A 16,006-nucleotide genomic window follows, 5' to 3' on the forward strand; every position below is an offset into this window, starting at 1 on the left:
AAAGCAACATGGGAAAACAGTGCTAGATTGGCAGGGTGCAGAAGGGGGCTTGTTAACAAGTCTACCGAGAAAAAACTACTCCAGAGCTGCAAGACCCCAAATACCCTGCTGGTCTATTCAAAACAAAAGAATCACTCCAGGACCCACAGCCTTAACCATGAGTCAATCTGATTCACAGCCAGCTAGAGGTAGGGGAGATATCCAGGCTGCAGGGAGGACACGGGTCCACCCTTAAAGGCCCTCCTTGGGAACTGTTTCCTGAGACCAGCTGACCAGGGGACCAGCCCTGGTGACAGTTCCCAGAGAGGGTCGGAGCCTTCAGGGTAAGAGCCAGAATGCCCTCCCGGCCTACCTCGGAGCTGACAGAACGTGGTCATGAACTTGCTGGTGAGGGCCTTGAGCTCGTTGTTGGCCAGCGTGATGAGGTGAATCTGGTCAGTGACATTTCGCAGGACCTTGTAGATGCCGACGGGGAAGGAAACCAGCTTGCACTCGGCCAGGTCTGCAGTCAAAGGACAAAGACCAGAGTTAGCAGCCACAGTTGACCACAGACTTGCCCCCAACCCCAAAGACCCTGACCCTGTCTCTCCTACTGCCTCCCTTCTCCCCCACCCATCTTCCCTGTGCCAGGCTCGAGACCTTCTCCTCTTTCCTCCAAGAGCCTTCGTTACCATTCACAACACTTGTCCCCATATAGCGCCCTGAGCTTAGGGCTGATTCTAGCACATTCTCTAATAGCACAGCCTGCTAGCCAGAACGCAGAAGGCAGAGCTCTGCCAGCACACCAATGACCAGGCCACATGGCCGTGTGCCTGAGGCCCTGCAGGACCCACATGTCCCTCCGGGATCATCAGACTCGACAGCGAAGTCACAGTCTTAAGAGTGCTTTATAACAGTCTACTTCTGTGAAAAGAGGCAATTCACACAGACTTTGTGGTTTGACCTTCTTCCCTGTCCTGTCACTCTGAAAATAGGTCTGTCCAAGAGGCAGCAGGGAAGCCTCTCTGAAGAACAGTCTGGTAGTTCTTTGAATGGTTAAACCTAGTTAGCACATGACCCAGCAATTCCACTCCTGGGTGTATATCTGGGAAAGATGAAACCATGTGTCCACACAAAACAGTACACATATTCACAGCAGCATTACTCATGGTGTTGTTGTCCAGTTGCTAAATCATGTCTGACTCTTTGCGACCCCAGGGACTGCATCACACCAGGCTCGCCTGTCCTTCACTAACAGTGTGCTCAAACTCATGTCCATTGAGACAGTGATACTATCTAACCATCTGATCCTCGCATTATTCATAATAGCCAAAAAATGGAAACAACTCATGTGTCCATCCACAGATGAACAGATAAAATGTGGTATATTCATTGTGTTTGGCGGGCTTCCCTGGTGGCTCAGAGGGTAAAGCGTCTGCCAACAAAGTGGAAGACCCGGGTTTGATCCCTGGGTTGGGAAGATTCCCTGGAGAAGGAAATGGCAACCCACTCCAGTACTCTTGCCTGGAAAATCCCATGGATGGAGAAGCCTGTGGGCTATTGTAGGCTACAGTCTATGGGGTCGCAAAGAGTCAGACATGACTGAGCGACTTCACTTTCACTTTCATTTTGTTTGGCAACAGAAAGGAATAAAATACTAATATATACTGTTGTTGTTTAGTCGCTAAATCATATCTGACTCTTTGCGACCCCAGGGACTGTAGCTCACCAGGCTCCTCTGTCCATGGGATTTCCCAAGCAAGAATACTAGAGTGGGTTGCCATTTCCTTCTCCAGGGATATTCCTGATCCAGGGGTTGAACCCGCATCTCCTGGTTGTGGGGGAGGATTCTTTACCATTAAGCCATAGATGGGCCTTAAAAACACAATGGTAAGTCAAAGAAGCCAATCACCAAGGACAATATGCTGTATAAGGCCATTTACATGAAAGGTCCAGAACAGGCAAATGTAAAGACGGGATGTAGATTATTGGTTACCCAGGGCTGGGGGTACTGAGGGGTGAGGGGTTTCTTTGCAGGGGTATGTTCTACAATTGAATGCGGTGAGAGTTTCACACTGAATATACTCAAACCACTGAACTGTATACCTTAAACGGATGGACTATATGGTATGTGAATTATATCTCAATAAAGCTGTTTCATATATACGGCAGCAGAGAGACATTGACAGTATGGAGCCTCGGAAATTAGTTGTCCAGCTCATCTAAGTCACTTACCTTTGCTGAGCCTCAGTTTTCCCATCTTTAAAATGGGGGCATCATTGTCTACCTAGTAAGGCTGTCAGGAAAAGTAAATATCATTGAAAGTACTCAGTGGGGCTTTCCTGGTGGCTCAGTGGTAAAGAATTCACCTGCCAAAGCAGGAGACACAAGTTGCATCCCTGACCTGAGAAGATCCCACCTGCCACAGAGCAACTAAGCCCGTGCCCCACAACTCAAGACTGTACTCTAGGGCCTGGGAGCTGTAACTGCTGAGCCCACATGCCACAACTACTGAAGCTGGTGCACCCTGGAGCCTGTGCTCAGCAACAAGAGAGGCACCACAAAGAGGCCTGTGCACTGCAGCTGGAGAGTAGACCCCACTCATCGCAACTAGAGAAAAGCCTTTGGAGCAGTGAAGACCCAGCACAGCCAAAAATAAATAAAATGACATTTTAATACAGTACTCAATATACTAACCAAGTGCCTAGCAGACAAATAGTGGGGCTACTACAAATGTTTCCCTACTCACCTTCTACTTTGCCCTCCCCTTCACATCCTACCCACACTGCTCCATGCTTCAAGGCCAGGTCCCACCTCTTCTAGAAGTCTTTCTGGAGACCCGCATTACTGGTGATTGCCCCCAGTGCCAGGAGCACTCACTGACTCAGACAGCACTGATCCATCCCTCAGCACACTGTGGTCTTTTCCCTCAAGAGGCCAGACTTCCCCAGGACTCTAAGCCTTTGAAGCTTGTTCCAAAATTAATACACAAAATTCAATAACATTCCTATATGCCAACAATAAAAAACAGCTTTTAAAGATCTTATTCTGTGAAGAAAGTCAGACAGAGAACAAATCTTTCTCAGTTATATGAGTATGATATCACTTATATGTGGAATTTTAAAAAACGGTACAACTAATCGTATTTACAAAACAGAAATAGAGTCACAGATGTAGAAAACAATCTTATGGCCATGGGGTGAGGGGCGTGGAGAAGAGGGATAAATTGAGATTGGGATTGACATATACACACTACTATATGTAAAACATATAATTAATAAGGACCTACTGAATAGCATAGAGAATTCTACTCAGTACTCTGTAAGGGCTTATATGGGGAAAGAATCTGAAAAAGAGTGGATATATGTTCATACATAACTGACTCACTTTGCAGTACAGCAGAAACTAACACAACATCATAAATCAACTATACTCCAATAAAATTTTTTTAATTCATATTTTAAAGTATGCTAAAGAGGAGAAGACAGGGAGAAAGGAAGAAAGGGAGGGAGGGAAGAAGGAAAGAAGAAAGAAAAGATCCTATTTTAAACAGCAGCAATAATGCAAAGTCTATTTAGTTCAGTTTAGTTCAGTTGCTCAGTTGTGTCCGACTCCCTGCAACCCCATGAATCGCAGCACACCAGGCCTCCCTGTCCATCACCAACTCCGGGAGTCCACCCAAACTCATGTCCATCAAGTCGGTGATGCCATCCAGCCATCTCATCCTCTGTCGTCCCCTTCTCCTCCTGCCCCCAATCCCTCTCAGCAACAGGGTCTTTTCCAATGAGTCAACTCTTCGCATGAGGTGGCCAAAGTACTGGAGTTTCAGCTTCAGCATCAGTCCTTCCAATGAACACCCAGGACTGATCTCCTTTAGGATGGACTGGTTGGATCTCCTTACAGTCCAAGGGACTCTCAAGAGTCTTCTCCAACACCACAGTTCAAAAGCATCAATTCTTCGGCGCTCAGCTTTCTTCACAGTCCAACTCTCACATCCATACATGACCACTGGAAAAACCGTCTAGACAGACTTTTGTTGGCAAAGTAGACAGACTTTTGTTGGCAAAGTAATGTCTCTGCTTATGAATATGCTATCTAGGTTGGTCATAACTTTCCTTCCAAGGAGTAAGCGTCTTTTAATTTCGTGGCTGCAATCACCATCTGCAGTGATTTGGGAGCCCCCAAAAATAAAGTCTGATACTGTTTCTACTGTTTCCCTATCTATTTGCCATGAAGTGATGGGACCAGATGCCATGATCTTAGTTTTCTGAATGCTGAGCTTTAAGCCAACATTTCCACTCTCCTCTTTCACTTTCATCAAGAGGCTTTTTAGTTCCTCTTCACTTTCTGCCATAAGGGTGGTGTTGTCTGCATATCTGATAGAAATAATCAAAACTGAAGCCCTTCACCCTTACCTGCCTCACAGAATGTCTACTCTGACTCTAATAGCAGCTCCAGTGTCACCTCCTCCACAAAGCCTTCCCTGACAACCCTAAGCTCCAGTCCATGAGTCTTATATGGTGTGAAAGAGACCTCTTCACCCGGTACTGTATTAACTTACTTTCCCAGTGGAGTAGGAAGACCCCCAGAGAACATTACCAGCAGAGGTGGGCCAGGCTCAATGGGCAGGACAGAGTTACTGGTGACCGCACTGAGCTGGTCTGAGAAAAGAAAGGGGACGAATGGGGGTAAGGGCAAAAACCCAAAAGACCGAGGAACCAGAGAGGTAGGACATCCCATTAAGTGTCTTTAGGGACTCCCCTGGTGGTCCAGTGGTTGGGACTCTGCACTTCCACTGCTGGGGGCCCAGGTTCAATCACTGGTCAAGGAACTAAGATCCCGCAAGCCCCGAGGCTCAATAAAAAAAAATTTTTTTTAAGTGCCTTTACTGTTTCCTCTGGTCCAGGGCTATGCTAGGTGACCCTAGCCTGGCTGCTGTCCAATGTCAGGAACCTCTTCTTAGATTAGTGAGATGGGGTTTGCAGAAGAGAGTGCAAAGTCTTACAGGGAGGAATGAATGCCAGAGGTCAGACTTTCAGTAAAAAGAGATTGAGGACTGGATCAGCCCTGCAGGCTCAAACTTTGGGGCAAGTTGAGGATTCTAGAAAAAGCAAACCTTTCCAAACAATGAGCCCCCTAGTACTTTGTGCCAGATGCTCAAAGGTCTAGAAAGGTTTCTTGTAGTTATAAATCATAACAGCCCCTGTGGATAAAATCAATGGATCTCAGACCTGCTGAGAACAACAAGGAAAGTGTCAGAAGCTTTCCCTTTAAAACAAAGAGCAAAATAAAGATGCCTCCCATCATCAGTATCCCTAAATATGGTCATAGACATTCTGGCCAAAGAAATAGAAAGCATAAACATCAGAAACAGATAAAATGATGATTATGTGTATATGAAATGACTGCATAACCTCAACAAAGCAGTCATCTGACAAGGTACACAAATTAAAAAGATCTCAGCAAAATGGCTAATCAAACTAAACATGCAAAGTTCAATAATATCCCTAAATGCCTACAGTAAATATAGTTTTAAGGATCCTATTCCAAACAGAAATGTAATATAAAATATAGAGCTCAAAAATACAGAAAAATAAAAAAATTTTAAATAATAAAACAAAATATAGAGCTAATCATAATGGAAAATACATTTGACCAATATTAAGAAAAGTAGGAAAGTTCACAAATATATTTTTTAAAATAGGTTTGTACATTGAAGATATATAACATTCATTGACAACAAGTAAAAATACTGTAATAATGGTGATTTTTTTTAAGAAGTTAAATTATAGGTTGTTTAATGCAATTCTGACTCAAATTCCCAAAAGTTTTTTTTTTTTTAACTTGATGAAATGGTTTTAAATCTCAACTAGGGAATAAGCAAGCAAAACTCTCTAAAAGAGAAAAAGTAGGGAGATAATCAATTTTATAAGGCTGCAGGGATTAAAACAGAGGGCAATAGGAAAAAAGATCATATAAAGAAAATCTACAGGCCAGAAAATACAGCCCCTAATTTCAGTTCAGTTTAGCTCAGTTGCTCAGTTGTGTCCGACTCTTGCGACCCCATGGACAACAGCACGCCAGGCCTCCCTGTCCATCACCAACTCCCGGAGTTTACCCAAACTCATGTCCATGGAGTCAGTGATGCCATCCAGCCATCTCATCCTCTGTCATCCCCTTCTCCTCCTGCCCTCAATCTTTCCCAGCATCAGGGTCTTTTCAAATGAGTCGGCTCTTCGAATCAGGTTGCCAAAGTATTGGAGTTTCAGCTTCAGCATCAGTCCTTCCAATGAACACTCAGGACTGATCTCCTTTAGGATGGACTGGTTGGATCTCCTTGCAGTCCAAGGGACTCTCAAGAGTCTTCTCCAGCACCACAGTTCAAAAGCATCAATTCTTCAGCTCTCAGCTTTCTTCACAGTCCAACTCTCACATCCATACATGACCACTGGAAAAACCATAGTCTTGACTAGACAGACCTTTGTTGGCAAAGTAATGTCTCTGCTTTTGAATATGCTGTCTAGTTTGGTCATAACTTTCCTTCCAAGGAGTATGCGTCTTTTAATTTCATGGCTGCAGTCACCATCTGCAGTGATTTTGGAGCCCCCTAAAAAAGTCAGCCACTGTTTCCCCATCTATTTGCCATGAAGTGATGGGACCAGATGCCATGATCTTAATTTTCTGAATGTTGAGCTTTAAGCCAACTTTTTCACTCTCCTCTTTCACTTTCATCAAGAGGCTCTTTAGTTCTTCTTCACTTTCTGCCATAAGGGTGGTGTCATCTGCATATCTGAAGTTATTGATATTTCTCCCAGCAGTCTTGACTCTAGCTTGTGCTTCCTCCAGCCCAGTGTTTCTCATGATGTACTCTGCATATAAGTTAAATAAGCAGGGTGACAATATACAGCCTTGACATACTCCTTTCCTGATTTGGAATCAGTCTGTTGATCTATGTCTAGTTCTAACTGTCGCTTCCTGACATGCATACAGATTTCTCAAGAGGCAGGTCAGGTGGTCTGGTATTCCCATCTCTTTCAGAATTTTCCACAGTTTTTTGTGATCTACACAGTCAAAGACTTTGGCATAGTCAATAAAGCAGAAATAGATGTTTTTCTGGAACTCTCTTGCTTTTTCGATGATCCAGTGGATGTTGGCAATTTGATCTCTTTCATAATTTAATAAGTGCTAAATGAGGCCTCACAAATAAATTAGGGAAGAAAAGGATTAATAACTGATGTCAGCCTAGCCAATGAATAATTCTGGGAAAATAAGAGAGAGAAAGAGACTCTTAACCTAAGAAAATAGAACTCTAGACAGAATTACATTTTAAATATTTTTAAAAATCAAACCAAAATATCAGAAGTAAACAGACTTTAACATTTATACAGCCCCTTAATTGAGAATGACTTTTTCAACATAGGAGCAATAAAGACTACAAAGAAACAGATTAACAAACCTAACGATAAAAAAATATAACACACCTGGATGCTTAAAAGAAGATAAGGCAAGCAACAGATTGTGTAAAAGGATCTATAAATAGAATAAGTTGTTATCTTGATTATTTTAAATACTCAATATAATTCAATTTAAAAAATTAACCCACCAGATGGTAGACATTCACCAGCGAGAAAATATAATTAGTAAACAAATATATAGCCCCTGATATATGCTGTCAAACTTCTTCCCAGAATATTTACATCAATTTACATATATCCTGGCCAACAAATAAGAGGACCATCAAAAAATCTTTGCTAATATAATCAGTGGAAATTATATCCTTTGCTGTCATAAGGAGACTGTTTACCTTTTATGATAAATTAACCATTTTTATTTCCTTGATGGAATATCTTGCTTGGATCTCTGGCTGTTTTTCTACTTGGAGTTCTGGCATTCCACATGCCTCACACCCTCTCCAGGTGTTAGTAGAGCTCCCTAAATAATATTATCAACCTACATCTGTGCATTGGTTTTCTTATTTAATAGTTCATATTACAGCATTTAGGTGTTTTTTTAAAAACAGAATATAAAAATTATGCGCACACAGTAATTTCAAGTATGTGCAAAAGTATACATGCCTGGGAAAGAAGACAGAAAGAAAATCTAAGCAGAATGTTAAATAGTTATTATAAAGGATTAGAGCAATTTATTACTATTTATAGTCCTGCTGTTTATTTCATATAAAATAAGTACCACTATTTATTTGCATAAAAATATTTTCAGTATGTACAGTGATACTCTACCTTTAAAATTGAAAAATAAATGCATCATAAAAATAACTTTTTTTGGAAAAAATAACCTGGCATATTCAAGGATAAACTGAAGCCAGCCAGCTCTTTAAAATCCAAGAAACAGAGAAGGCAGACCCATGAAAAAAAGACAGTAGCTCTTTGTCCTGGACTGAAGTAGAAGTTATGAGATGGAGCTTTCAGGACTTGAGTACTACTCAAAGAAACATACACGACACCCTGCTCTCCTAAGTGGGGACAGAAAATGTTCTCAATGAAGGCAGAAAAGCCACAAAGCCTCTCAACTTATTCCCAAGAATGCTCAAAGCAGCTGTCTTCCCAAGAAGATGAAACGCCCAACCCATAGCCTCGTTCCTCCCACCTGGACTGTCCACATGACATCCCACCGCACACCACCCTACTCTCCCACTCCCCAGCGCAAGCAACACGTGACCTCTGCAGCTTCACTTGCCCACGAATAGTCACAGAAGCATATGGCCTGGCCCCTGAGGGGTGCCGAGGGCCTGGGTGCACCCACACCTGCTGCTTTCATTTATCCTCTGCAAACAGCTATCCAGGCCGTCCTGTGTGCCAGGCACCACTCCGCAGCGTGCCCTGTGGCTTCCCTGTGATTATTTTGTTCCTGGGGACTCTGTCTGTTTCCCTCCATCCTTTGGTGCATAGGGAGGAGGGTACACCACAATGCTCCTACTCAGAACAGTCTAGTTGCCTTTAATGGTAAAGGCCCCCAAGAATACCTGCAAAGAGCCCTGCTGGGATGTGATGCAAACACCCTCTCCAGGCCATGTTACCAGCCACTAACATGGCCCCTGAAGTCCCCTCCCCTGTGGGGAGGAGAGGCCTATGATCTCGGGCACAGCTCTCCATGGTCACTGGGACAAGAGTATGGAGATCCAGGTACCCAGATATGTGGGAGCAAGTCGCAGCCTTGCCTGGTCACCTTGCCATCTGTACAGAAGATGCAAAACACCTCATGTCCATTCCCTGGGGGTGGGGATATTAACCATAAATAGTAGCACTCACTATTTCATATAAGCTAGGTTGGCAGACCTATCCTTTCTGTGCACATGAGGAAAATACAACTACTTGCCCAAGGTCATTCAGCTAAAATTAGTGTAAGATTTGGATGCGGCTTGATCAGGCAGCCAGGGGTCCTAACCATTTTGCTATCCTGCCCTGCTGAGTCAAGAGTGTGCCCAGGTGTCTGGTTCTAGGCCAGAGAAAGGGGAGTCCCTGCTGAGCAGCTCAGTGGGAAACCAGGGCCTTGGCTACACACTCCTGTAGGACTTTCCCACTTAGCACCCACAATCCAGGGATAGAGGCCTCGCAGCCTTCTTCATGAGCCTTCTGTCCTCAGGAACTTCTTCTCCAGGTCTAATTCAGAGGATGGGCACCCTTTATACCTACTATGCCTGTGTGAGGTAGAGACAAGCCCTGGGTTGAGTCAAGTTCAGTGTTCACAGGGGCATACAGCATGACTTCCAGAAAACACCGCCAGGATACAGCTGGGGGCCAAGTCCCACTAAGGGAAGAGGACCAGGGAAAAGAAGTGCCAGGCTGGAGACAGGCGAGTCGTCCTCCAGGAGGCACAGGAGGTCACCAAGAGTCCCATTCTCTATGAGTGCTCAGAGCTGGCAGGATGGGGGCTAGCTCAGCAGCCATAAGGAAAAGGCTCCAGGTGAGGAAGTGAGTGCAACATCATGGGGAGATCAGGCAGGGTTACCACTGAGAGGACTCCCGAACCAGATGGAGGCCGGGTGATCTCCAAAGTCTCATTCAACCAAAAGAAAACAAGCAGAGCTACTTGTATTAACTATATGCCAGGCACAGTAGTAGGCCCTTTTTACGTACTAATGCCTTACATTCCCATAACAACCCTAAGTTACCCTCACAGGTGGAAAATGAGGTCTGTGGCGATAGGTGAATTGTTTAAGGTCATTTCAGGGAGATGATGTAGAGTACAAAGACCTGGAAAGCAAAGATTCCTGCAAGGTGATCAACTTGTCTTAGTTTGCCCAAGATGTCGCCAGTTTTAGTACCGAAAGCCTGACAGCCTGGTGGACCCCTCCTTAATTGCAGATGACAACTGGTCACCCTAAATTCAGCTGCACGCTGACAGATGAGAGGTTACCAGAATTAGAGAGGAGCAGGGAAGGTAACCCAGCGTGAGCAAAGACCTTCATTTCTCTGGAGCTCGACCTTTGAGCCCCGCCTCCTCCTGTAACTTCCTAGAGCTCAGGAGATAGGAAGGTTCATCTCGAAAGCATTTCAGGCTCCTTAGCGGTGCATACAATCCCACAGACACCATCAGGGGCTCGGGAATACTAACAACGGGGTCCTCCATCAACATCTGAATGGCAGCCGGATGCAAGTGTGCCTGTTCTCAGAACCCTTGTCACTGATACCTGAACCACAGTGGAGAACAGAGACCTTTAGGCAGGAGGCACTGTAATAGACACAAGGCATAATTAGCCTCATAATTGTAACTATCCCTGGAAGAAAGTCAAACTGCATGTCTCCAAATCTCTAATTAGGATAGCGTTTTGTGTTAATAAAGAACCTTTTTAACTCAAAATGCGTGGGTCCTTCATTAAAGGTTATCCTGTAAATTCTAATGAAGTAACTACTGGGCAAAACAAGCAAAATCCTAGCAGTACACAGAACACTGTGTGGGAAATCAGGAGGGCGGAGTCAAGCTGGTATTGTTCCTTAGAAACTCAGAACTGACCCAGCTCAGTCCCTGCTGAGAGGTGGGCCTGGTGACAGGACCCCGTGGTGGGAGCAGAGAGGGTAACCAAGTCACAGGGCCTGAGGAGGAAGTGTCAGGGACTCAGGCCGGCAGGTGCACGGGCTCCTCAGCCCGATCCAGAAACAAGACTCCCCAGGCTGTAGAAGGAAAACCGCCACCAGTGTGACCAGTCCCACCCAGGGTATCTTTTTTTCACAAAATACCTCTTTTCACAAAGTCTTTTTTCCTAGAATCTTTTTTTCAGGATTAGAAGGTTGAAGGTCATTTTAACCCATGTTTTCCAAACTTCCCATTTGGAGAGGTGGGTCCTAGAAACCTACCCTTGAGATTCTGTCTCAGTGGGTCTAGAATGGCAGCAAGGAATTTGTTTTTTAACAAGTATTCCTAGGTGACTGTTACCAATAAGCAAACTTGGGAAATACTGAGTAACGCAGCCTTCCAACTCAGAACTGAATTTCTCTTACTGTCTCCACAGAGTTCTTCTTGAATGCCTCTGATGATGGGGCACTCACCTCCCTTTCACAGAATGGCTTTAACTGTTAGAGACTTCTTTCATGAACTGTATGGTAACTATTACTCTGCCACTACCTAGCGGTCCTTCTGCCTTCTTGGATTACATATAGCTATCTGCCCCCAAGTGATAATGCGTTATATACATGAGGATGAAGGACATGATAAGCTTTTCTCCAGACAAAACAGCCAGAAACCTCAATCCCCATGGTTTTCACTGCTCCCTTCAGAGTCAGGACTGGCCCAGCTCAGACCCTGCCAAAGCCAGAACTGACTCCTGCAGGCTTTCAGTCTGTAACACATGACCACAGCCACCACTCACTGGCACCAGCTGTATAACTTCTCAGGGCCTCAGACCTACAATCTCATCTACTCCTCACAAGTACTCTGTAAGGTCAGTTCTATACTTACTCCCATTAACAGAGGAAGAAACAGAGTCATGGAGAAGTTAAAGACTGGATTGTTCAAGGTTGCATGACTTATTCAAGGTCACCCAGTTAATTAAACAATAATTAACATTCATAAAGGGCTTACTACATGCAAGCCACTTAGCACTGTCCTTTAAATTTTTTTATTTTTTATTGAGTTTTAGTTGATGTACAATATTTTATGTTTCAAGTGTATAATATAGTGATTCACAATTTTTAAAGGTTATATTCTATCTGTATTTATAAAGTATTGGCTATATTCCCTGTGCTATACAATACATCCTTGTAGCTTATTTATTTCATCCAGAGTAGTTTGCACCTCTTAATTCACTACCCCTATCTTTTCCTTCCCAGCTTCCCATTCTCCACTGGTAACCACTAGTTTGTTCTCTGTATCTGTCAGTCTGGTTTATTTGGTGTTGTTATATTCATTGAAAAAAAGAAAGTGAAAGTCACTCAGTCGTGCCTGACTCTGCAACCCCAGACTATACAGTCCATGGAATTCTCCACGCCAGAATACTGGAGTGGGTAGCCTTTCCCTTCTCCAGGGGATCGTCCCAACCCAGGGATTGAACCCAGGTCTCTGGCATTGCGGGCAGATTCTTTACTCTCTGAGCCACAAGAGAAGCCCAAGAATACTGGAGTGGGTAGCCTATTCCTTCTCCAGCGGATCTTCCCAATCCAGGAATTGAACTGGGGTCTCCTGCACTGCAGGCGGATTCTCTACCAACTGAGCTATCAGGGAAGCCCATATATTCATTAGTTTATTTTATTGATTTTTTTTTTGATTCCACATATAAGCAGTATCATACAAAAGCATGTCTTTCTCTGACTTATTTCACAAAGCATAATACTCTCCAAGACTATCCATGTTGCAAATGGCAAAATTTCATCCTCTTTTATGGTTAAGTGGTATTATATTAACTATCTGGGGGAGATGGTTGTTTCTATCTACTCATTTTTTTTTTCAGTATTTCATCTCATTTTACTTTTTATTATTTTTTTTTTGGAGTATATTTGCTTTATAAAGTTGTTAGTCTCTGTTGTACAATGATTTGAACCAGCTATATGTATACATGTATCCCCTGCCTCTTGGGCCTCCCTCCCCAGCCCCATCCTACCCATCTAGGTCATCCCAGAGCACTGATGATGAGCACCCTGTGCTATGCAGCAGCTTCCCACTCGCTATTTTACACATAGTAGGGCATACATGTCAGTCCCAATCTCCCAATTGGTCCCACTCTCCCCTTCCCCTGCCCCATGTCCCATATTAACTCAATCCTCACAACAGCTCCATGAGATAGGAACTATTATCACCATCTCTGTTTTCAGAAGAAGAATCTGAGACACACGCCTGCGGCCTTGGTTAGTACGTGGCATAGCCGGCCCTGAGCTAGTACACCGCTATGTACACAGCCTCCCCAGGATATGTAACTGTCACTTAGGATGGTCAGCTGCTCAGAAACAAGAGATTTTGAGCTCCAATGAGCAGACAGATCTTACAAGATTTACAATGGATTGCTATGGACATTGGTATATTACAGTTACCATGGAGCTATATTAAGGAGGCTTAGAGTTGAAAGAGCTGGTGAAAGAATTATCCAGTGCCTGGATGTGTCACTCAGTTGGCTCTGGGACCTCAGACAAGACCCTTTGGTTCTTATGCCCTTGGTATGCATCTCAGGTACATGCTGAGGTTGGAGCTGATCAACTCTGAGACCCCTCACGGCTGCCATTGTGAAATCTAGCTGGTAGTTGTCAGACTTGGCGACACACTGAGCCAGTCACCAGGGGAGCTTTACAGACTCTTGATATCTTAGTCACACTCGCAGAGATTTTAACTTAAACAGTGTGAGCTGGGGCTTGGGAATCAGGGGTTCTCAAGCTCCCCTGGTGATCCTAACACACAGCCAGGGTAGAGAACTCTGCACTACACCATTATCTCTCAAACTTTACTGTGCTGACAGATTACCCAGGGTTTCTATTAGGATAAGGCTTCTGATGGTGAGGTCTGTGTTGGGACCTGAGATCCTGTATTTCTACCAGGCAGGTCCAAGGACCACTCTCAGTAGCAAGGACTAGTCCAATGCAGTGGTTCTCAAAGTGGGGCCCCTAGACCACAGCATCTCCCCAGAATCCATTGTGAATACACATTCTCAGTCCCCATTCCAGACCTACAGAATCAGAAGCTCTCCGGGCAGGGCCCGGCCATCTGTGTTTGTGTGTGTTTTAAGATGTTTATTTACTATTATTATTATCACTGATCACCTACTGGCGGTTTTTTAATTTTCTTTATTTTTGGTTGTGCTGGGTCTTTACTATAGTTGCGACAAGCGGGGGCTACTCTCCCCTTGCAGTGTGCCAGCTTCTCATTGAGGTGGCTTCTCTTGTGGCAGAGCACAGGCTTCAGTAATTGCGGTGCACAGTAGTTATGGTTCCCAGGCTCTAGAGCATGGGCTTAACAGGTGCAGGGCAAGAGCTTAGCTGCTCGGCACCATGTGGGATCTTCCCAGATAGGGGATCAAACCTATGTCTCCTGCATTGGTAGGCGGATTCTTTACCACTGAGCCACACCGGGAAGACCCATCTGTGTTTTAACAAGCTCTCCAACTTGAGTTTGAGAATCACCCTGGCTTAGAGAGACTGGGCTGCCCCCAGCTGTTGTTTCCTGGCCCTGATGGATGGTGATGAAGGTGACAACGAAAGCAACTCACAATCACTAAGGGCTGCCTGGTCTCTGCCTGTGCAGGGGCTTTGAGTTTGCTCACATGGGGAACGTTATTTTGCCCTGGGTGCCTCCCACTTCTCATCAGATTGGGGGATTTCAAGACAGAGCCACTGTCTCTTCATCCTTCTCTCTTGCTTGTTCATGTTTCTGATTCTGACAGAGGCACAGGTGACCTCTGGTGTAGAAGCAGCTGGGCTGGGCTCAGGAGGCCCACATTCTCGTCCCAGCGCCCCCTGCTATTAGTCGTGGGGTCTCATGGTAAAGGTTTCTCCAGGGGCCTTGTTTTCTCTTCTGTAAATGAGGGTTTAGACCATGGGATCTGGGGACTCTCAACCAGGCTGGAGATTCTGTGATTCTATGAGTCTACTGAACAAAGACTTTTGGCCAGTGCTCCTGTCAAAGAGGAGAGGCTGCAAGCTGCAGCTAAGTGTTCCAGAATTGTCCGTGCCTTAGAACATGCTGGAACATGTACTATAACAGGGGGATCTGAGGTTCAAGTCACCCAGGCCCATGAGTAGAGAGCTGGGATTTGAACCAAGAAACCCAACTCCAAAAGCCCATGGTCTTTTCACAACATTACATCACATCAGGGTACACCACACCACCCTCTCTCCTACCACGGTCAGAAGACAGTCCTAAAAAAGGTAACATAGGGATTTCCCTGGTGGTCCAGTGGTTAAGACTCCACACTTCCATTGCAGGAGGCACGGGTACAAACCCTGGTCAGGGAACTAAGATTCCACATGCCTCATGGTATGGCCAAAAAAAACCAAAAACCAAAAGTAATATAATAATAGCTTACCCTTATGTGGCACACCTATATGCTTGAGACTTTAAATAGTTGACACAATTTGTCCACTTTAATCTTCACAACAACCCCATGTATTAAGTATTAAGTTCATTCTCATTTCATCATTGTAGAGTGTGTGTTAGTCGCCCAGTCATGTCCGACTCTTTGTAACCCCATGGACTGTAACCTGTCAGGATGCTCTGTCCATGGGATTCTCCAGGCAAGAATACTGGAGTGGGTTGTCATTTCCTCCTCCAGACATCATTGTAGAAACAGGGGCTAAACAGAAGAGCCGCAATGTGACCCCAGGCAGTCTACCCTGAGAGAGCTCAGTTTAGCAGAACAACACATGGGATGATGTGAGGCACTCAAATCAGAGGCCCTCGGTGGCAGCAGACTCTGATTCAGGAGGCTGGTATAGAGAAAACTATATTAAAAAGTAGAGACGTTACTTTGCCAACAAAGGTCCGTCTAGTCAAAGTTGTGGTTTTTCCAGTAGTCCTGTATGGATATGAGAGTTGGACTATAAAGAAAGCTGAGCACCAAAGAATTGATGCTTTTGAACTGTGGTGTTGG

At 44.6% G+C, this 16,006-nt stretch overlaps 1 protein-coding gene across 3 annotated transcripts in view; it reads right to left on the reverse strand.

Moving 5' to 3' along the window:
* The window catches only part of LRRC20 (leucine rich repeat containing 20), a 70,457-nt gene that overhangs the window by 33,311 nt on the left and 21,140 nt on the right, over window positions 1-16,006 (reverse strand). For all 3 annotated transcript variants that reach the window (XM_027530667.1, XM_027530669.1, XM_027530668.1), the window contains one exon: window positions 353-502. In XM_027530667.1, coding sequence (XP_027386468.1) covers window positions 353-502 — 150 coding nt within the window. The remainder of the gene's footprint in view (window positions 1-352; window positions 503-16,006) is intronic.

This window comes from Bos indicus x Bos taurus, chromosome 28, assembly GCF_003369695.1.
Source record: "Bos indicus x Bos taurus breed Angus x Brahman F1 hybrid chromosome 28, Bos_hybrid_MaternalHap_v2.0, whole genome shotgun sequence".
Lineage (NCBI taxonomy): Eukaryota > Metazoa > Chordata > Mammalia > Artiodactyla > Bovidae > Bos > Bos indicus x Bos taurus.